The 23,920-nt window shown below is 41.5% G+C and overlaps 1 protein-coding gene across 1 annotated transcript; it reads right to left on the bottom strand.

Moving 5' to 3' along the window:
- Positions 1 to 5,971: 5,971 nt before the first annotated feature.
- MYLIP (myosin regulatory light chain interacting protein) lies at positions 5,972 to 21,413 on the bottom strand. Its single transcript, XM_015619529.3, has 7 exons — positions 21,224 to 21,413; positions 20,003 to 20,193; positions 11,004 to 11,189; positions 10,037 to 10,234; positions 9,535 to 9,699; positions 7,681 to 8,101; positions 5,972 to 7,346 (listed from the first exon to the last, which is right to left on the bottom strand). Exons 1-7 carry the CDS (start codon positions 21,308 to 21,310, stop codon positions 7,257 to 7,259), a joined length of 1,338 nt encoding a protein of 445 aa, XP_015475015.1. The 5' UTR covers positions 21,311 to 21,413; the 3' UTR covers positions 5,972 to 7,256.
- Between the last annotated feature and the right edge of the window lie 2,507 nt (positions 21,414 to 23,920).

Genomic DNA, 23,920 nt, shown 5'->3' with positions numbered 1-23,920 from the left:
AACTTGGGGTTGCTAATTTAACATTTGCGTAGCCAAGAGTGAGGAAAGAAACACGATATGGTGCAATTTATTATTAGAAACCTCTTCAAGGTACTCAGTTTTGGGGGAGTTTCCCTTTTTCTTCTTGTCACTTGTTCCTTACCCTTGTTAGTTTCTCTTTCCACAGTCACATGTCCCCCTCCCACTCAAGGACATGATTTTCAGCAAGAACTGTGCTGCTGATGTTTTAGTCACCAGACTGTGCTTGGTTTCTGGTGTTACTCTGCCTCTTTGCATCTACTACAGAGCTCCCTGCCAGAGAGAGGAACTATTTGCAATCCATGACCATAAAATAATGACCATGAATGGGGGCACAAAGATGCTGAGAGGACTGGAGCACCTCTCCCACACAGACAGGCTGAGACCTGGGGTTATTCAGCTGGGAGAAGGCTCCAGGAACACCTTGGAGCACCTTACAGTGCCTAAAGGGAGCCTACAAGAGAGATGGGGAGGGAATTTTAAGAAAGGAGTGCAATGATAAGACAAGGGGAAATGTCTTTAAATGGAAAGAAGGGGGTTTGGATTGGATATTTTGCAGAAATTCCTTACTGTGAGGGTGGTGAAGCACAGCCACAGGTTGTCCAGAGACATTGTGGATATCCTATCCATGGAAGTGTTCAAGGCCAGGTTGGATGGGACTCTGAGTAATCTGGTCAAGTGGAAGGTGTCCCTGGCCATGGCAGATGGGGTTAGAACGAGATGGTTTTTAAGGTTCCTTCCAACCCAACATTTAGATGATTCTGTGATTCTGTGAGCTTAGCTTGAAGAACATGGCAGTTAATTTTGAGGGAAACTCTTCAGGTAGGAACAGAATTTGAGAGGGAATTTCCAGAACTTGCACAGTTGGGAACCTACCTAGCATCATGGTATTTTGGGTAACAGCATCCATTGTGGCAGCACATTTCTGTCTCTTTTTTTCCTTTCAGAAGTTTTTCCACACCTTTTATTCCTACCAGTCTTCTCCAAGAAGAGGCTGGCAATTATTCTAAAAGACAGAAATGAATCTTTTTTCTCTCCCTCTCTCTCTTTCCTAAAAATAAAGCCTTTTTCCTCCTGTTGTAGCAAAGGCATTTTTCACCTAGGGAATAGAATAACTGTTGTAATTTACTTCTTCATCACCAAGGGAGGTTCAAATGCTTGTCTCCCCCAGGGTTGGAGAGCTCTCCTGATAAGGTTGTAAAGCACCACCTTCAGTGTGCTAAATGTAAAGACCCTGCACCTGCCCTTCAGGAGTATCCACAGTGTTGTCAGTGGGTTGCACAGGCAGGGTGCTCTCAGGCCACTCCAGTATTGCTTCACTTGGTGGGTCTTGGAGAGGGGAAGGAGGAAGTCAGCTGCTCAAACCACAGCAGAGCTGAAGGAATTTCTAAAAAATTCCAGTTCAAACAGTGACCTAGGCAAGCAGTTTTAAGGTCACACACAGACACCTGGTGTGTCAGTGTACCTTCAGGGCCAGTTTGCTTTGTGCATTGCCCTTTTGGAATTTCAGCTTCTGAAGCAAGAGCTGGTTTGGCTTTGTAGCACAAGTCCAATTTTTGGCTCTGTCTCTGTGCCTGGTTTATTTCAATCATCAATACTGCTTGAATGAGAGTCCTCTATTGACTATTTATAGTTCTAAACAAGGAAAACAAATACTGTCTCTTCAGATGAGGTGCCAATGTCTCTGTAATTCCCGAAGTTGTAGTGCTATGATTGGAATTTGGTGCCAGATGCATGGATTCCTCAGACAAACAGCTTTCTGGCAAGAGAGAGGAAGATCTGGCTCTGGCAAGCCTGTTTATGTAAAAAGTTGCCATGTTACTGGCTCTCATTACCTGCATTGGCTTGATTTGAAGAAGCAAAGAAGCCAGACACAAACTACTGGATAAAACAGAGCTGGCAAACCCCTTCACACACACACATACACCCCTTGTTATTCCCATTGGAACCACTAAGTGATCCTGACAGGGCAGCTACAGACAAACAGTCTTATTTAGACACCCTAATGGTGAAAGATTATTTTATTCTGATTTCCTTTTTTTCCAGCTGCAAGAGGTGGTGCCCTTTGCACTCCTGACAAGGCACAGAAAGAGGTCGGGGTGGCATGTGTGTGTCATCCTCACTGGACAGGATTGGCCAAAGCAAGTCAGATTGTTTCTTGGAGTAGAGTTTATGTGAACAGCTACTAGATGAAGAAGGGCTGACTTCAGAGCCTGGGTTCCAGGAATCACTTGTGAGAGAACAGAAGAGTCTTCAAGAATAAGGAAGGGTTAGCAAAGAGCAAACATGCTAAAACAGGTCACTCAGGAGAGAGTCAAAGTGAAGGCAAAGAAAGGCATCAGCTTTCAGGATCAGACTGATTCCCCACCCAGCCCAGACTCCAAGCAAAGAAATGAATTCTGCCTTTTAGTTGATGAGAATTGGCAAGTGACCTGTTGTCAAGCTCTGGGAAAGCTGGTATGGTCTGTTTGCTTGACCTTTTTCTTTCAGGAACTTGGCATACACATAAGTACTTTGAAAGTTCACTGCTGGCCAGACCCCAAAGTCCCCTACCCTGGCATGAACCAGAGGTCATGCTGAACCCTGCTCACCATCCCTGAGCATCCAGAAGCACCAGCCCCATTCAATCTTTTGGATTCCTTGGGTCCCACTCTCACATGGAAAGAATTTTCAGAGTTGTCACAACTTGATTTTCCTGCTACTGCACCAACTCCTTAGCCGGGGCTCTGAGAATCCCTCCTCAACATTCCTCCTGGTGCCTCTTCCTAGCTCACACCACCCATTGCAGGACCAGAAGACCCAGAAACCATGGTAGCTTTTACCACCCAGTACTGTGGAAGGTCATGCTGAACCATGGGGTTCCAACTGATGGTTTACCTTGCAGTCATGTGGTCCTCAGGGTTCCTTGCAGATGGGAAGGTTTGGCTGTGACCTGTCTGGAGAGTGCTCCAGTGGGAGTTTTCCTGGGGAATTAATGGCCTGGCAGTGGCTTGCTTGCCCAAGCATGCCTCATCTCCTGCCTGGCCCCCTCCTGCCTCTCCTAGTCTGCATCCCACCCAGTCATTCTTGCTAAGGGTCAGTGGTGCTCCTGCCAGGCCACCTGTCCCAGGTGAAGCCACAGCCCTGGACCCCATAGCAGAAGCCCCCACTCAGGCTTCTTCCAGCAAAACAGGCTCTGCCTTGGAAAGTCCACCTTTCTTCTAGCAGTGTACCCCAGGTTGTGGGTTTTTTTCCCCTCCACAATTTTACTTTTCAAACCCATTTGTCAGTTGCTAATTTCTGTTTTAACAGGCTCCAGCTGGCTGAATCTGAGGGCACAAAGTGATTGAAGCATTTGCCTGGCACTACAGCATTCCTTTCACTGAAAATGGTGGTGGTGGTGATGATTCCAGAAGGATGTTTGACCAGGCATTGCTGAAACTAAAATTTGTCAATTCATAATTTTAACACTCCATGGAGTTTGTTGTTCAAAAGCATACACAGGAAATCTGAGCTGTTATTTTCCCCGTCTTTGATCAACATGCCAGCGTGCTGCTGTGAAATGAAACAGCGTAGGCTGACAGATGAGGATTTTCCCCCAAGGGCATTCTCCTAGGAAGGCAACACTGCTGATTTAGCAAGGAAATAAATCTCAACATATACGAATGCTGCTGTGTACATGCTTTTATGGCACTTGGGGAAGTAATCAAAATAATTCAAAAATACAGAAGCCTTCATTTTACAGTTCTTTGCTATTTGAACATTTTGTACGTACCTTGAAATGAGCAACTATGAGCTGGAGGATGGAACTGTGCCTTTATACCAGCTGAAGCTTGGAACATCTCAACATGCTGCCTTTGGAGCTCTTCTCCAACTGAGCTCTTCTCCAACTGAGCTCTCTGTAAACAGAGACCTTGGTGCAGCAGGGGGAGGATGAAAGCCAGGGAGATACCGGTGGAAGTCTAGAACTTCACAGCTCTGTCTTATTTATTAATAATACTCAAGTGTAACTGTACTTTAGTACTTTATTTTCTCCAGATTTCCTACATGTAACCCTCTCCCCACAGGGCTGCTCTTAAATGCTGCTCTGCCCTCAGGAGGTGCACCTCTCTAGCAAGGCTCTGGCTCAGCAAGTTGTGTGGTCTCTGAAGGTTTTTCCCATTTAGGTAGCTGTGTTGGAAATTTGAGACTATGGCCCTTTAGAGTGACATTGCACACACCCAGTGGGATGATAGCAGCTGCACTGCAATTCTGAGGACAAATAAAAACTGAATGTTCCATGAATTTTCTTGCATATTTGTACCAGCTTTGTGTAGCAGATACTGGTACAGGAGCTGACTTATGTGTGAGGTACCAAATGAAGCTTTGTGATCAATGCTGCAGAGGAAGAAGTGTAAAGAACACGCACTCCAGTTACTCCCACGAACTGTGCTTTTGTTTGCTGGTTTGGGATTTTTTTCAACCCCTCTGCCATCCATTGCAACATTCAAAGCACCTCAGGAGAAAAGAACAGCACTTCAGTAAACAAGATCTGATTTTTTTCTGCAGTATGACTAAATGGCATGTGGAGTTCAAGATTTCCTATCAACTTCTTTTACACTCTTCACAGCACTTGGCAGCTCACGTGGACAAGACAGTTACTCCTTGTAATAAAGTGTACTTGACCCACAAACATTGAGCAACACAAGTCACAGCAGTGTTGGGTGGTTAAGTAAAACTTTCCTAGCAGAACATGATCAACTACATTTCAAGCAATGAAGCCTGTGAACAAATCAAAGCTATTCTTGCATTGTTTCACATCAAATTTTTTCTTACATATAAACCAAGTGAGGCTTTCATGGTGATTTACAACACTGTGAAGAGGTGAGCTGCTGCTCAATTCTAAGGACAGGTAACATCATTTCATTAAAAAAACCACACTCTCCACTGATCAGAGACCCCTACCACCAAACTCCATCAGCCTTCACTTGTTGCTGCACACTCTGCTTTGCCAATACAGAACCAGGCTCCCAGCAGCTTCAGGCACAGCCTGCACCAGGCCTGCACTCAGACCTCCCAGCTTGGGTTGGTGCCCTGCTCAGCTTTCCAACACTTAAGAGGGTATGTTTACACAAGTCACAGGATTTGGCCATATTCCACCACTCCCATATAACCAGTCTCAAACCCTACCTTGATTAGAGCCCTAACTACTGGAATTATTTTTATTAGCAAGGTTTAATTACACAGTCAATTTAATTACAAGGACCCAGAGCTCATGCTTGCCTATTTTAACAGCTTGATAATGTTGCATGCTTTAAATCAGATTCCTGTATTAATATCCATTTATATTAATTTATAATCCATTTCGGCCAGCTGCCGTAAAATAATGGATTAGATGTTACTAACACAATTTGGTTGTAATCTTGGAAGCAAAGGTTTGCTCAAGCTTCTGTATGCTGGTACAGTAGCTGGGTAGTCTTCTCTGAACACACTCCCTGATATGGCAGAGCACAGATCTGGAAGAAGTGCTGAAGCACTATTTCTTCAACAATGTGAAAGGAGAATTCTTAAGTTAGCAAGTAGGAATAGCTCCAATCCAAAAAGACAACAACACATCTGTAATTAAGAAGCTGCTAAACAAGACTACTGAAAACAACTCTCTACTCTCAAGCTGCATTCTTTAATTCTTCTCATTCCCCTGGAATACAGCTCCAGCTATATTGCTCCAGATTTGGGGCAATTTACTGTAGGAAATATTCTTTACAAAGTCAATTCAGAAGGCTATGTTACAGTTTGAATATGTCAGCTGTTTTAATGTTCACTGTCTGTAACAAATGTCAGTTTTCTTCCCTCCTTTGCATGCACTTGAGAAGACCTTATTACCTCAAACGTGACAAAATATTCAAGACTGTAAACACAAAAATACTGCATTGTGTTTTCAGTTCAGTAATGCCTCAGATGAACTGCAGAACAAAAATCAGTCTTAGCAGTAACAAAGATTTTTCAAGTCCTTTATTAATCTGAATATAAAAAAGACAGAAGCTGCCTACAATATAGGACAAAGCTCTTGCTTCATGAGGAAACAAAATTTTCTTTACAAAGTGAAAAAATAAATACCCTCTTAGAGTAAGGTTTATATGCTAATGTGTCATAAAAAAGTAGAGTTTTAATATTTTGACAAAATGTCTGTGCAAAGAAACAGATGCATAAACACACATTACTGCTACATTAAGGCAATATGAAAAGTATAGTCAGAAAATTTCAGTAAAGTGACAGTGTACTTTTCTAGCTTTGATTAAGCCAGTATTGCACCCAGACATGGTCTCCAGTTCCCACTGTACCCTGGAGAAGACACTAGGAAACTAGAGCCCAAAATGCCCACATAGGGGGGTGGAAATCAAGAACATTTTATTGGGTAGGTCATTTCCTGCTAAAGACACTAACTGAAGAAAGCATTTAAAATTATACACAACCCTTAAAGATTAATGGTGCATGTTTAATATTTTAAAATCAGCGTCCAAAAAAAAGGCAACTTGAAGGGCAGCTGCCTGCAGCTCCCAAGTCCACCAGCCAAAAGTGGCCTGTGGGAAACTTGGGAGTTTCTGTCCACTGAGAGCTGTGAATGAAGTCCCATAGCAATGCTTCCACAGGACACTGTCAACCACAAGACTTTCCTGACCCACCCTCAACACTTGAAGATTAACCATCTTGTCTTCCCTTTCCAAAGCTATTCTCTCAGAATTGCTTTCTATTTAATAGAATTCTGAGTTAAGCACAGCTGCTTAGAGAAGCCTTGTAACTCCAGTTTAAGAACTAATTTTTAAAAAAGATCTCTCCTCTTTAAAGCAGTTTACTAAAAGCAGAACCTATGAGCCTTACTAAACTGGTATGTGTAAAAGCAAGTCTTACCATTAAAATAAACAGTGCAACTGTACTAAAAAGGATTTAGAGCATGTAAAAGAAAAGGCTGCATTGCTTTCACCAGGTAAATCTGCATGTGTACACCACATTTCTCCAGGGTTACTGAGCTTTGTGGCTACACTGCCCTGCTACAAACTTATGATCATTCTTTTACGAATCAATTACACTTCTACTCTCAGAAGATGTCCCAAACCATTTTGGACATGCTGAACAAAGAATATTTATGTTAAAAAACACAGTATTTTTTGCTTTTGATCGTGGATAGGTGCCAGGGTGATTGCCTTCTTCACAATCAATGGTTGCATTTCTTATTAGTGCAGTTTGAAGAGTACACGATGCATTTAAAGTGTGTGCGTAGATCATATCACAGTCAGATTGAGAAGACTGGTGTGGGTTGGCAAGTACACGTGCTGGACATGCTCTACACGGGATCTGCAAACAGGACACGACTGGAAAGGAAAAACATTGGCACATTAGTTTACTTTGTATTTTGAGAGTCTCTGCACTTCCTGCAGACTTCACATACACAATAAAGCATTTTTTCCATCATCCCATATTTAAGACAGGGTATAGTGAGAAGTATGCAGCTCATTCTTAGCCTCACCACAAATTATGTTAGCACATTGTTCAGACAATGCTCTCTGAAATCAGTTTGCCACAAACAAAATTTTAGCAGTTTTACTAGAACATCAACACAAACATATTAATCCATGACCATCAAATATAGAAAAACAAATCTTCCACACAAATTGGTAACTCATAACTTAATGGCACTGCATTTACCTGTAACTGGGAAGCACAGGACTTGCAGCAAACTGTATGGCCACAGGGACAAAAGGTTGAATTTATCTCTTCTTCACAACACACCATACAAAGCATGGACTCCTTCAGCTTCCGCAACTTCTCTTGCAGGGCTTTTGTTTGTTGGCAGCTGAGACCCTCGCAGTTGTCACAGTTCATGCTGCTTTCTGAAGACTTAAGGGGGGAACTTGGTGGGGTTTGATCACTTCTTGAAACAAGATCCACAATGCCAGCATTGTACAGAGCTCGCCTCGCATGATCATAAACTTCTTTTGATGTTCTTTTAATATCAAAGACGTATTTTTTACCAAGATTAATGTTTTCATTCAGAAATAGAGATGCTAGGTGACCCTTTAAGTCTCGACTATACTGCATCATGACAGCACTGGTGACAGTGTCACACCTATAAAGCAACAGGACAAATGCAAACTTGGTTAGTTAACACCAGTAGAATGATCCTACAATAATTTGTTCCCCAAATTGAAGTAACAGCACTGAAACTAAAGCAAATTAAACAGTCTGAGGTAATACTTAAGCTCTTGCTGATCTTTGCATGAAAACTCTCCTTTGAAACTTGTAAAATGGAAAGTGACTATTACTTTACATCTTCAAAATGTGAAGTGTCTGATAAAATGAAGTCAGCCTATGGAAGGGACTTAAAGAATTCTGCTAACAAACAGCAAACGGTTGCTTAATCCACAGTTCAGCCTCGCAACACCTTTTTGCATGGCATTTCCAAACACTGCCTTTAAGAACTCCAATTAAGATTCTTTGGCTGTGAATTTTTATCACAGAGTCAAGCAATGTTTTTAACCCAATTTCCACCCAGTACTTTATACACTAGCATTGTGTCATTCTGGAGGGAACCACAGTGAATGGAGTGTAGAGAATTAAGGCATTTGTACTTGAGTCCAGCTGTGCATTTCAGCTATCCTAACCATGGCTGTCACATATTTCAGTGATCCAGTTGAATCTTCAGAAGCCTATTAAGGCATATCACTTCTCTAGGCAACACAGGAAGGAAAACAAACACAGAACAGAAGGACTGCAGCCTCACAGGGCCCAACGTGCAAGATCCAAGCTTATGGCCAAAGGCTATTGCCAAACTAAAATTCTGCTTAAATTAAAATCAGAAATTGTGAGGGACAGCAGAAACTACAAGCAGAAACAAAGATCAAGAAGTAATTTTAACTGGTATGTGGTAGTTATTTTTAAGATAACACTGCTAAATGTGTTTGACAGCTAGTCTTCCTGATCAGTGTTGGACACCACAGTAGGAATGAAAGGGGGTTGAAAAGTTGCCCACCAAGATATGAGTATAGTGCTCCTACCTCAAAGAACAACAGGGCAGAAACAATGGATAGCTGCTGGCATGAAGCAAAGTCCCAAGCATGTGAGCAAGGACAGAGGAACTGTAAGAAGGTTTAAATATACAGGATGGGAAGGTGGCATACAGATAAAGTAACAGCTGAAGGAGCCAAATAAAAGGTCTACACATTCTGAATGACAGGATCTTCCCAACTGCTCTCATTCTTTCTCTTACATAGGAACAAAAAAAATGTATGTATTGCTTATTAAGTATCAAGGAACATACAAAGTTTATACTCTGAAATGCTGTTATTCATAGCGGGAAAATTTTGCTTACTTTTCGTGTTACTCCCACCCCACAAAATGGGAAGTAGCAAGAACCTGTTCAGCTTCTAGACTTAAGAGGAAAAATGAGGCTGCAAAGACAATGAAATTTTGCAGAGCATTTCCAAAGTGCAGTCAGACTTAAGCACTTAGTTCAAACATTGGAGAAGAGCAGCAGCACATGACTCTAGGGGCAATACTGACCTGTAAAATGCATGTGTCTCTGTAATTGCTCTGTAGAGTCCACTTGCTGCCCTTGTACTGATCATCTTGAACAAGAGAACCACACTATTACCAGACTCCTTGGTAACAGTCAGATATACATTCTTCCCAGACTGAGTTGCCATTTGAACAACAGGATAAGCAATCCTAAAAGTTAATGTTAAAAAAATAAAGGTTATTTAGTTGTTAAGGATTAGGGTATTTCCTACAAACTATTACAGTGCATTTTTATCAGAAGTTCCAATGATTTCTGATGGTAGTCAGCAATGCTGATTGAAGATGCTGCCCCAAAAATATATATAAAAATCAAAATTATTAAGGTCACTTGTTTATCTTGATTACAAGCAGGTAGTGTCCTCAGACCCTACATCCCAATAGTCATTCAGTAATTCTCAGGGAAATTGTATGTATTTATGTGAAAACTAGAGGCACGCTCCATATTTCTGAAGACTTGATCATGCAAGTGGTTCCAGGCAACACATACCTGTTGATTGGACTGAAGTCATCTTTACAGATGGATATGCCTTCAGGTCCAACACCAATAAGGAGTTTTTGCCCTTCACTATCTCTCACTGAGTGCCACTCTACCCCATAGTTCTCCAGTGTTGTAACAATCTGTAGAATCTGGTATTCAGCAGATGCTTGACTTAGACCTTCTAGTTCCTTGTGTTTTGTAATAATGCTGTTGATAAAAAGATTAAGGATAGGTGAAATAACTCAAATATCTGCCATTACTGTCAACAGCAGTTTTAACATGTCACTTGTTTTAACATGGGTTTTTAGATGACCTAGTTAAACAGATTAGTAAATGCTCCTGACCTGCTTTATCTGTCTATAGATTTCCAGAAATTGTGAACTGGAAACAGTTGAGAATTACCATAAAATCCTGAGAACGTTAAGGAGAAAATACTATGGATTTGCTTAGAAATGAAAAAGCTACATGTAATTAAGGCTTTCCAACTTACACCACCAGTCCTAAATATTTCTCTGAGCTACCACGAAGTTCATAGTTAAAGAAAAGGCTACAGAAAAGTGTGACACACTGAATGTTTCCTGATATTCAGGAATTGAGATATGAAGATGTTTCAGAATTCTGTTTACTCTTCAGAGTAAGGGTACTAAGCCACATAAATTCCTTCATTCACAAGTATAGGTCTAAGACATGTTTACAATTTAAATACCCTGTTCCAGTTACTTAAATATATCTGTATCTTCCCACATACCAGAATTTTCACAAGAAAAAAACAACAAAAAAAAATCCACAAAAGCAAAAAAACACCTCATAACTGAGCTTAAGAATTGAACTGGTATCAGAACATCAAACATTCAGCTGGAGATTTTGATCTCCAAAGCTATTATTGTTAAATTACTGGTTTACCCTGTAGCATCAGCATAACAAAACCTTCTGCTGTTGGTCTCCAAAAAAGAAACTAGATCGTTTTGCTTTTTACCTCTCCAAAATGGTAGTGGTGAGCTCTTTTGCACACAACTCTTCATAACTGTACTTGGCAGTGTTCTGGTTATAATCTCCAAACTTCATCTGTGCCAACAGTGCACTAAGTTCAATTGCATGCTCTGAAGAACATTGAAGATTACCAGCAAGAAGATCTTCTTTTATATGCAAGAAAAACATATGCCTGCAACACAATCAGAAACATTTGCTTACACATGACATCTGTAATCAAGACATGGAACAAGTAACATCTCTGCTATGTTTGGTAATCAAGAATTTGCAATGAAATTTGCAAGCAGATAAAGACTGGCACAAGAGAAAGAAAAGGGCCTCTATCTCATTCTTTACTTACTCTTTAACATGAAGCTACAACAGAAGATAGCATCTAAAATCACAACTAAAAGAAAAGAGCACTTCACCATCATCACAAGTATCTCAAGAATAAGAACTGCTTTACTTCCTAAGGCCACTTAGTAATTTAAATTTAGTGAGTAAAATATCAAGGAAAGATTTAAATTAGTTTCCTGTGTTTACATTTTTTTGTTGCAATTTACAAGTTATTCTGCATTTTACAAAAGCAAGTTTGGGAAGAGCATTTCATGACATACACACTCCTGTTACTCAAAAGGGGAAGCCATACTTTCTCTATGCAGTGGAAATGCCCCTGCCACTACAGCCATGGTGCCTTTACCAGTGACATGATTAACAGAATAACTTGAAATATCTGAAAAGGCACTGGGGAATAAAATAGAAAAATAGCTACTGTTTTTCTACAAAGACCAAACTTTGCACTTGTGACCAAGGCAGGTTTGACAGCTTGCTCAAACTTAAAAAAAAGCTGTTCTTAATTATCTAATAGGTTACTTGACAGACAAATCAACATTTTCACCAACATTAATAGCAGCATGTTATTATCTCCTATGGGTTGCCCTAACTTCCATAGATCATCCTTATTTTCCCTCAGGGAACACAATATAAATTTCTTACCATTTAAGACTCAGCATATTTATGGAAGCCAGATGGAGAATAATGTTTCACTGAAAAAAAAAATCTTTCAGTAAATGAAGCCTAGCACCCAACAGGGATGTGTCTTGGCTTCCACAGGAACAGGACATTTATTTTTCTAAAATCAAGTCTAATCTACTTTTAAGAAAAGCTTTGCTGCAGTACTGTATTTAATCTCTCATCACTGAAGTTGAAGGTGCTAGTAAGTAATGAGCTTTCCTTACAATAGGAATTCTGAGTAATATCTTACATATATTCTGTTGTAGCATTCTGTAATTCCTTTGTACAACAAGGCAAATAGAACTTTTTTTCAGCATTATGAGCAATTGCAGAACTTGCAAAGGTTGTTTTCTTTCTTAGCTCTATTGGTAAATGTTTCAACTAATGAGATACCAGACCAAAATATGCCTCATATCCACAACTTTTTGCATCAGGAAAAAAGAACTGGTATTAAATTATCCTGTAAACTTTCCTACAGTCCACTTCCTGCAAGAAGTCTCAGCTCCAACACTCCCCTTTGCAAACTGTCATGCTAGAGTATCATGCTAGTTGTGATGCAAGTGCTTAATTGCATCTCTCAAGTCTACACATCAACCTACACCCTTCAGCAATACTAGAAGGGGTTTGGTGAAAGCCAGTGTTCTCACACTGTGAAGGACACAGGTTTAGGTGGCAAGAGGACCAGAACTTCAGACAGAGTTGTCTCCACTGTCAGCAGGTTATTCCTTCTTTAGGCTCTGTTTTTTGAGAAAGTCAAACCTTTGCTCCCATGTGTTTTTCCTGCCTTGCAGAGTCACAGCTCTTTGGGCCTGGGCCCCAGAAAGGAATATCTGCGGCCTTTTAAAATGGCTTAGTTCTACAGACTCTTTTTGGTGCTCAGCCCATAAACCTAAAGAATTCAGTATAAATTACGATAACACTAGGGCCAAAATAAAGGCAAACAGTAACTCCCTAACTCAAATCAACATTTCATAAAATAAACAGCTTCTCATGAAGTCTTGATCCTCTGACAATACCAGAACAGGATTTCTTAAGTACTAATTACAAATGCAATATTTCAAAGAAAGATTGGACTTTTTATTTTTCTCATTGGATTTATAGCTACCACACCTAAATTCTTGTATCTTCAGGTTTTTTTTCATATGACAGCACTGACTACACAGGGTAAAGTCAAGAGTACTCTGCTTGCTGGGAAGACATTATTGACATCTCAAGGGGACCTGAAAACCAAAATATTGGTCCTACAAATACAGATGAATTACAGAAAGGTACAGCAGATGCATGGCTTGTCACATTCCATTACTACAAACCCAGTAATGGCATAGAAAGACAAATGAGTTTAAGGCACAATGTGAAGTAGCATCATGCCAACTAATGTGCAGTAACTTCCCATAACTGGCTCATACCACAAAAGGAAAAACATCTCACCAATACTCAGCTACTTTACTTTTTTTTTTTGCTAAATAGAACAAACAGCACATATAAAGGACAGTTACTGCAAACTAACTAGTTATGCAAATTCAGCCCATATGCACCTGAGTTCGGGTAGCAAAATCTCTGCTGTCTTTTTGTGCGTGTATGTGTGTGTTGGGGTTTTTTTTTTGTTTGTTTTTGGGCTTTTTGTTTGTATTGACTCTAAGTGTGTTTGATGAAGAAAAGGCACCTAGAAATCGAAAGACAGTGAGGGTTATGAACACATCTGAAAAAGTGGTTTTGTTTAGCCCATCCAGCTGCAGAGTGCAGCTTATTAAAGTTATATTAATATATCCATTGTAAAATCATTCTTCTTCAAAAGGTCCAAAATATGACACTAGCCAAAATCATAACAAATGCAGACTTTTTTTACACAAAATTAAACAAAGTCTTTTGATCCTTAAAGAAAAAGGCATAAGAATGATTTTATTGATGAATAAAGTCAAGCAAAACTAAAGCATTAGGATCCTTGATGCAGCTCCTTATCTAATTCTGCAAATTCTAATGGACCCAACAGACTGTCTTGTAGAAAACCTGCTCATAGCACAGATACTATTAGTTACAAGAAAGGCTTTATGTAAGTTCCTGTAAATTAGATTGTGACCTAATTGCTTCATGCACCATCCACCATCCCTCTTCCTGGAACATTTATATAAAAAAAAAAATTAAGACTTCTCTAACCTCTAAGGAGTCAGGACATAAAGTAAAAGGATACATTTCTTCCAAGGAATTATTTCAGCACTAGTATTTTAGACTTAATGAAATTTTTACCTAGCAAGTTTTAGAACAATGAACTCTTGAAACTAAAAACTGAACTGTTCACATGTTCCCTAAAGGTTGAATTTCCAATAATGCTGGTAGAAAATGTAAAGTCTGTCCACCATGTAAGAAACCAAATGGTTTTGTTTATGCATCATTCGCACTTCAGTTGTATTTGATACACTAATATTACATATTATAAATCTGAGAAGTAACTGAAGTCAGACAAAAGGTATGTCTGTCCCTACCCCCTGCCCCAGCCCCAACATTCTTTCAGCACATTCTGCAGCTTTTTATTACCCTTGCCAAAGCTTCATTCAGTCTTTAAATCTTCACAACTCTGAACTTTGCCCATCAATTGCTGTGACTCCTAGACATCTTAACACCTGCCAGACATGTTGGGACATTGATCAGCTAGTGGCAGCTTTAAGGACAAACAGAACTTCCCACCGTACTCGTAGCCCAAGTTCTCTACAAGTGACAGCACTAGTCCAAAAGACAGGGTCTGTAGCCCAAAACTGCTTCTTCTTCCTCTCTGAACCCCATGCTACCTAGACATACCTGTGTATTCAATTACAGAACAATTCCTCTGAGTTTAGTAGCTCAAAACACTATATAAGGATACTGGCTAGAGTGCAATACATTAAGTTTGACAAAGCTACACTCCATCAGTCACTGCCCAGGCTGATTTCTTCCTTTCCAAATGAACAAAGGGCAGTTTTACAATTAGAACAGGATCACTGATTTTCTTCAAACTTTAGCTATAGTGGTGATTTTATATTAATTTTGCATCCTTATTTTTGGATCCATGTTTTGCATATAATTTATGTACATACAAAACACTCAGTAAAACCAAATGTGGTGTGATTAATGTATTGCAGTTGGATGTAAATAATTTGATACAAAAACTGTAGAAAGGGGAGTTTGCAAGGAGATTTCAGCAGATGGTCCACTTCACAAAAAAGTATAGCTACCAAACCAAAGTCACAGACCCAGATATCAATCACATTAATTGCTTTTTACCTCCCTCTGAAGCAATTTATGCGGGCTGACAATACTGAACACCACTACCAGAAACAGACTTTACTACTTCATTACAATGGAATTCCAAGAGGGGGAAAATCACCTAGTTAGTCTTCACACAAATGAACTGGCAATAACAACTCCACAAAAAATACTATGAAAAGCACATGTAACACAAGATCATACTTTCTTTTGTAACTCATTGAAGACAATTATGTGCATTAAGAATCAAGGCTCTGCACTATTACTAGTAGTTTGTACTACAATTTTTTTAATCCAGGCAAGGCAAGAGCAAATAGGTAGCTAAAAATTTTAAGCTATAAACTTAGCTGTCAGTGGAAGAAGTGACAAACCCCAATCCTTTAAAAAGGATGGTGTCTGCATATGACATCATTATCTGCATATGACTAACGACCCCTAAACTAGAAGCACAGCCAAAGACCTCATTCTCTTGCCAGAATGTTGGCAAGAATCTTAGCATACCTCCTAAGGATCTACCTGTTCTCTCTGGGGTATGATTCCTCACCACCTTAACCTTACAGGTTAAGGCTCTTTCCTATTGTGGAGGACATTTACTGCTCTGCAGTGTAAAATCAAAATTAAAAGGTGTAATTGTTCTCCCTAAAAATATATTGTTAAAGATTTCTGAATGTATAGAATATGATTCTGTTTTTTAAAAGCAGTCAAGGCCACCCCACATGGAAAAAAACAACTTTTTTGCCTTTTTTATGGTCCTCGGTATCTTTGTCCTTCCTTGCTCTCAGCAGAGTGGGTAAAAAGATTACCAACTGCAATTCAACTGATTTAGACAAACAGATCCATTAAACTCACCCGAGTGTCTACCACATACACTTTTACTGCCTTGTAGCAAACACTATGTCACTGCTGCACTGGCTACCCAGTGCTATAGGGTAACAGCTTGGTTTCCTCACTTTTTACCTACTACATGTATCTGACTCCTCAACAGATTTAAGGCCATTCTTCATTTCAAATAGTTCATCAATACAACTGAACAACATAGCAAAAGAGTGTAAATATAATTCAAATACTGGCAAACATCACACAACTTTTAACGATCCCTAAAACTATAATTGCCACTTCCAAGGCTGGAAAGACATCTCTTTTGCATGGTCCATGATATTGTGTGGCTCACCAGAATCTGATGTATTTTAAGTTGTCGTGGCTTACATGTGAATATCTGATTTTCAGTCACACTACACAAGGTAAATAATGCTGAATTTAAAACCTAAACCCACCATTCTCCCAGACTGCTGCCGGGCACCATTGGCCAAGAGGGTGGCTTGGCAAACACTCTTCCAATTAACAGCTGGCTGCAAGTCTCAAGACTCCTCTGCTCCACATTCCACAGCACCCTGTGGCCGATGCCCAGAGCTCTCTGCCCCAGGTAGGGGCTGTGATAGCCCAAAGCAGAGCTGGTTCCCAGGCCGTGCCCCAGCACCGCCAGGCCTGGGTTACTCCTGGTCACTGCCTGACACCACATCCAGCACAGCCGGACCGCCTGGCCTGCACCCCTGCCGGCCACCTCCTCACAGCCCTACCCCCGTCAAAAAGTCTCCTGAAAATTCCAATTAGCTTAGTATAATCCTTTCTCTAAGCCCTAGCTCCTTACTGCAATTCAACACTTCACAACATTTGATACACGAACCACCCACAAGTCATTCAGTAAAGAAGTGAAAAGCAGGTTTGCTTTTTCTTCCCCACAACTGTTGCACAACCTACCAAAGAAATACAGGGAACGGTGAAAACAAACACAACACAAGCCAGAGTTACGATCTCTATCCTGGACCATCACGTGTCTTTAAGGAAAGAGATAGCAATTCTTTTCAAGCCAATGTGATTTTCCATGCTAAAGAAAACTTACAGCTCTTCAAACTCCTCTAAAACAGCACACTGTTCACATCTCAGATTTGTTTGCAAAACTGACAGCAGCAGATTAAATTTGAATGACATTCTTTCACTAAAGCACTTTTATTCCATTGAAAACATTCTGAACTATGAAATCATGTGGTACAATTCAGTACCAGGTAGTCAAATAAAAAACCTAGAAGTTGAGATCCAAAGAAGAATAAACTGCTTTTAACCCTATAAAAAAATTGCAGTAGAAAGGGTTTCTCCATGCAATTCTCAGACTCCCAAAGCACTTAGTGAATGTGGTTTGTTGCCACAGTGGTCAGAGGTACAATTACAACCTGCTCTGTCTTTGTGCTCAGTAGCAAGAGGCTGCTTTGTATAAGAATATTAAACTTGGCTGCCATCTTCCTCAGGGCTGATTAAAGATAACAGAGGCAGAGGTCGACATTCTGTTGCCAGATCAGCTTTCACAGCATGTAGAAACCTGAACATTAAATTGCTACAAACAAACATACAACTGAGTTTTAAACTCAAGCGCAAGGCAAGGGTCTCTAATGAAGCACTGCAACTGGGGTTGGTAAAGCTTCCTAAGTATACAGAAAAAAAATCGCTGCTATCTCAGTCACAATGCTTGCCTTTATAATCATGATGAAGCACATCAACAAAATTTACAATTACTTGCAGCTTCTCAGATTTCAAAAGCAGTCTCAACATGCATCTAATTTATATGTAAAAACAGGATTGGAGGCTGCAAGCAGAAGACTGGAAAACTTCCCCAGTGTTCTTTACACACAGGACCACAGGGCAACAGCTCTGCCAGAAACACCAAATATGGACACAGCTGCTAAAGGAAACTAAGGATACCCATCACTTTCTTTATCAAGACTTAGCAACAGGTTTACAAGTTTTTCATCTTCTCCTTGATGCTTACACACAAACTAAGTATGAACTCACAGTTACATGCATATATAAATCCTCAAGCAGACCTGAGTAGAAAAAAAAGTCAATCTACCAAAACTCAGTGTCAACAATCCAGGAGAATAGACATTTACCACAGTCACTGGAAATCTAGGTCTGCTATGTCTGGACTACTGGGCTTACAACTAAAAGGCAGTTATTGTAACATGACATATAACTTGTATTTGGTTTTAATATATCTCTTCTGATACCTAGGCCCAGGTTAATTCTTAAATTGTTTGTTAAAAATGTTAGTTTCAAAACCATCTTAATTAACACATAAAAGAAAGCTTGCCCCACCTGCATCCTTTTAAATCATCTTTACAGTGGAGAAATACTGGCTGCTTTGATATAGGTATGTAAGCTCTGTTACAGTTTAGCTACACAAGCCAGTCTTTGAGGCCCTTGGGGCATGTTTCACCAGTTCAACCTCTCTATTAACTTCCACCTCCTGCGAAGTCTTGCACCGACAGTGTTGAAGGCAGGGACACAGACATCTGTAAAAGCCTTGTGAAGTTGAACAAGTATGCATCAATGATAGCATAAAAATACCACTTTTAGGATTCCTAGGAGTTTCACCCCAATTTGTTTTGTGAGTGGAGACATATGCAACATGCTCAGGGTAATCTCTTCTGCCTCATCAGGTATGAAATTGTGTGGCTTCTCTTGTTCTAAATCAATCCCATTTGTTATTGGGTTTTATACTTACCAAGAATATTTAAGTAAGAGTTTTTTTAAGGAAAAATACTCCACGATATGCCATGGATAGTAGAAATTATTTCCTAAATAAAACTATATCAGAACTGCAATTCAATTTCAATACATATGCCTAAATGGAGCAATTATCCAGGACAACCATGGTCTACAACCACAGCATTCTGAAAACTTCAACCATATTGATAAGCTGGAAACACTGCTCCCCCAAAGGCTCTCACCTCTACATTAGATCAAAAAAATAAACTCAAAAACTTTTTCCTATGAAATAAACACCAGATCAGACTGCCAGGATCTGACCAAGTTCTTTAGACATTCTGTGCAGAAGCACCACATTGTACGCAAGGTCTTAATTCTGAAAGTACTAAGTCAACGATTCTGAGAGTAACAAGTTCTGGTGGAGTAGTGAAAATGAGTTTTGGCATTATCATACAGACATTAGATTTCAACTGGCCCCATTCATATTAACTGTACTATCCAAAACTAACAGGAAAAAGTAGTTGGAAGGTCAGCATTAAATACACATGTATACAGCATTCTTTAAAAGATAATCTTATTGCAATTCATGTGGTAATCAAACTCAAGGAGTAAAAGCAAGTGCTCCCCACTAATTGTAGAAGGCTATTTCTTCTGATTTAATAGCAGTATAACAATTTAGTTAAGAGGACTTGCCACAGAAGCAGCCAGACAGCTGTTTCTTTTGTAGCCTCTAAGGGCCTGTAGCTATATGAAAGTTACTGTAACATAATACCAGACAAAAAGGAATTCAGCAAGTTTTTTTTGCACTGTGGGAGGAATTGTTTCCTGCCTTTCTGTACTAGTGGTTCAGAATGACCTAGAGTAACACCACAGAACAGAGGTTACTATCGGACACACAAACACCATATAAAAAGTTTGCTACTGGTAGCTTAGTTTCTTCCAGTTCCAGCACTAAGTGCTCACAAAATTACTCACACTCATTACTTACCGGTAGCTATACAAAGCTTAATGTTGCCAATTTAATTACATTTTTTCTAAAAAAAAAAAAAGCAATAATAAACTTCAAAAAGAGTAAGAATTTAAAACTACATAGAAAAGTCAAGCAAAATTACCATATGATGAAAGAAATAAAAACAGTGTGCAATCATTTTCGTAAATTACAGAAATTGAAAACAAAGTATTAAATAAAGTGTACTTACAACCATAATTACTTACCTTGTCTGTTCCTGTAAGATAAGATGTGGCTCAACAAAAAATTTGACTCTTAATTTCAATCGATAAGGGGCTAAACCATCCATCTGCTGGGAGATCCTATTCCTCAAATTCAGCCATAGATTCTCCCCTTTGCTGCCAGTGAACTGCAGTCCAAAATAATCAACTTCTATAATCCCCAACCTTCTGCAAACCTGAAAGAATAATTATTTTTTTTTACAATCAGGCTACAACATGACAATGAAAAGTAACATCTGAAGTGGTCTTTCAGACTGCTCACTTAAACACACGCAAGATCCTGCTGTAAGCACCTTCATACAAAGGCTTAATTACTTGGATTTTAGGTTGCATACAAAACAGCCCAGGAAAAAAACAACTAAGCATGAACTGGGAATTTCTCTACTAGCCAAAAATACACTGGCTTCCACGGACAAATTTCACCCCCAGGACAGGCACTTCAGAGGGTCAGCAGATTGCCACAAGAGGAGAATGTCTAATACTCAAATATCACAGCCGATCGCATTTGCTGGGCAAGAATGAGTAAAGAAGTACAGTCAACCGCAAGTTTTATTTAGGTGCCACCAGCAGACCGGACTGTTTGCTTGTCTCTCCCCGGCATCCCCAAGGCAGCCACAGCAGACACACCGAGGCGCTGCCGATGGAAAGGCGAGAAGGCACCTGGACGACAGCTCCAGCGCGCTCGGCCCCGGATGCAGAGGGTTGGATGCAGCGGGAGCTACATCCCCCGCTTCTGCCCCCAGTGCTGTCCCCTCCCCGGGGACACTTCCAGCGGGATCCACTGGCGAGGCCCGGGCCTGCGCTTCCCACGGCAGAGGGGCCGGAGAGCCCCGTGGTGGGGCATGCAGCACCCTCTGCATTCATCATGGAGAAGGGGTTGGGGAGGAAAAAAAACCACACACACACAAAAAAAAGGAAAATTAAAAACAAGAAACCAAAACCATAAGGGAAGCGGGGAGACTGCGGCGCTCCCCGCCCCCACCGCCGCCGCGGCCGCCCCCGCACGGCCCAGCCCCGCGCCACCGCCGCCCCTCGCCCGGCGCCCGGGCCCCGCCGCGGGGACAGGACAGCGGGCTGCCAGCGGAGCCGCGCGGCCGCCGGGCACCAGCGCTCGGCGTTGCCCCGTGGTCACCGCTGCGCCCGTCACAGCCCCGCCCGAGCGCTGGCGCCCGGCGGGCGGGCGGGCGGCAAGGAGCAGCTCCTCACCTGGTTGAGGCAGTCCTCGCCGTTTGCTTTCGCCTCTACCTCCACCTCCATCACCACCGCGTCCGGCCTGGTCACATAGCACAGCATGGTTGGCGACAGCCGGCTCCGCTGCTGCTGCCGCCACGGACACCCGGAGCGCCCGCCGCCGCTGTCGCCACGGGCTGAGCCCTGCACGCGCCGCCCGCCGCCGCCCACACCCGGACCCCGGCAGCGCCCGTCCCGCGCCCCTCGCCGCCTGCGCGCCGCCAGCGCCGCTCCCTCCTTATGTATCCTCCGCCGCCCCGCCCCGCCCGGCTCCGCACCTGCGGACCAATCAGAAGCCGCCGCTCATGGCTGCGGGCCGCCGCCGCCGCCAATCAGCGCCGCCATGGCCGCGCGGGCGTGCGTTGTGCCCGCTCTCTGGCGCCCCCCGCCGTGCCCGCGGGGTCGCAGCGCGCGCTGGGGCCGCTGGCGGGGCTCCCTCAGCGCCCGGCGGCTCTCGGCACGATCGGCCTCCCGCAGCCAGCGCTGCCCGCAGCTGCTCACCCCGGCCCTGTGTCCGCCCAAAGCAAAGGAAAGTGTGCTCTTCCAAGCGCAGGTGGAGGCCAAGCCTGCTGGGCAGGGACAATCTGTGATACAAATGAGAGAGGGCAGCCATGGGCTGTGTGACAACCAAATACTGCCTTCACAGGATCACAGGATCAGTTAGAAAATACCTTTAGATCATCGAGTCCACCGTATGATGAATTACCACCATGTCAACCAGACCGTGGTACTGAATGCCACGTCGAGTCTTTCCTTTAATACCTGCAGGGACGGTGACTCCACCACTTCTCTGGGCAGCCCATTCCAATGTCTAATCACCTTCTCTGTGAAGAGATTCTTTCTAATTTCCAAACTAAATTTCCCCTGGTGCAGCTTGAGACTGTGTCCTCTCATCCTATTGCTGGCTGCCTGGCAGAAGAGTCTGCTCCCCACCTACACCCTCCTTGCTACACCCTCCTTTCAGAGGAGAAAAAACATTACAGAAAGTGATAAGGTCCCTCTGAGCCCTGGCTCATGTCTCATGTCTCAAACACTACTTTTTGTCAAATGGAAGATAAAATCCAAACTGATGTTCTCACTCCCATACTCTCTTTGACCTCCTCAACTCTGTGTTATGTAGAATGCAAAACCACAGAAAAGATGGAAATTTGAAGAAAACTGGTCGAGGCCTGTCACAGCCTCCATGCACCACCATGCCAAGGGATGATGGAGATTTTACACTCATTGAACTCTGTAGATATGAATCTCGTAGCTGATTCCTGACCAGGGGAAGAACATCTGCACCAGGCAAGCCCTTGGAACTATGTGTTTGTCAAGCATACCCAAGGTGCATGAAGCAGTTTATGACTGCTTTTAACAATGTAAATTGAAACAACAGGGAGGACTATGTACAAAGTGCACACTGTATGTATTGCCCAAAAGAAGTGCAGATGTAGATGCAGAAGTACAAAGAGGTACTGAGCAGTGCAGTGGTGAGGAACAAGTAGGCTGTCAGGGGAAGAGCTATGAGAGAAAATGTCTTCACTCTGAAAACAGAGTGAAGAATAGTAGGAAAAAGAACAAAGCACAGCACTAATGCAAGGTCACCACAGGACTGAATATTAGCTTGTTCCCATGCACATGGGTCACTTGCTTCTGTTTCATAATTTCTGCTATGCTTGTCAGGGTTGTTAGTATTTTCAGTTTTTAATAAAACAGTGCTCTGAACAGGTGCTTATTCTGCTGGGAACTCTTGCACACATGGTATATGGATCTCGATGCATTTTGTTCATGTGAACTCTAGAAGACCTCTCAGTTCTGAACCAGGGAGAACAGTAGGAGACAAGAGTCAGGACATGAGATGTCAAACCTGAGTGGTGCTACATTTCACCTGCACACTTCCTAGCTCACATTTTAATGCTCAGGTCTAGAGTGTTTAATTTGAAGAACTTGCAGTCTTAAAGGACCAGACCCATAAAGTGGAGGGTTGAAAAAGGGAAGTAACATGAAAGAAAGATGAAAAAAAATGCAAAATTAATTGCATCTCAACTCTGTAATTTTGTGGTGGAAAAAAACCCAAAGTCTTTGGGTGATGCTGTTATAAGGGGATCAGCTACTGACAAAAATTACAAAATTTTTCAGTATGGGGAAAAAAGCCTGTGGTTCGCACTTCTTGTTTATTTTTTGTTGGAATTGATGCAGGAAATTAGATTTTAGTTCTATTTTGGTTTTACTTCCATATATTGTGGTGTTGTGGTATTTTATGTGATTTTGATGTTTCTGTCATAATCAAAAAAGTCCTAGATGTGTTATGAACAAGAAACACCAAAACTGCCACAATGACTCATGCCATTAGTATTCTGATATCCTCTTCCTGACAGTAGCTCATATCAGATGTTACAGAGGAAGGTGCAAGAAATGTTTATATAATTGTGAGATGATAATGTGCTTGTATATTTTCTCTAACACTAAACAATTAAAGCTGCCCTGTACCTGATAGATTAGCTTTTACTTTTTCTTGTATAGTAGAAATTCATTCGGTTTATGCTAGGTGTTGTCCAGACAAAGAGAAACTTACCCTTTCTATATGTATTAATATCTATTCTGTGTTTTCCTTTTATCTGACTTAATGTAAATGCAGGTGTTCTTATTATGTCTGTAAAAGTGTTATCCTGCTTTGAAATCTGCTAAACT

Source organism: Parus major, chromosome 2, assembly GCF_001522545.3.
Source record: "Parus major isolate Abel chromosome 2, Parus_major1.1, whole genome shotgun sequence".
Lineage (NCBI taxonomy): Eukaryota > Metazoa > Chordata > Aves > Passeriformes > Paridae > Parus > Parus major.
The sequence above is the reverse complement of the archived record's forward strand: the minus strand, read 5'-3'. Positions and strand labels throughout refer to the sequence as shown.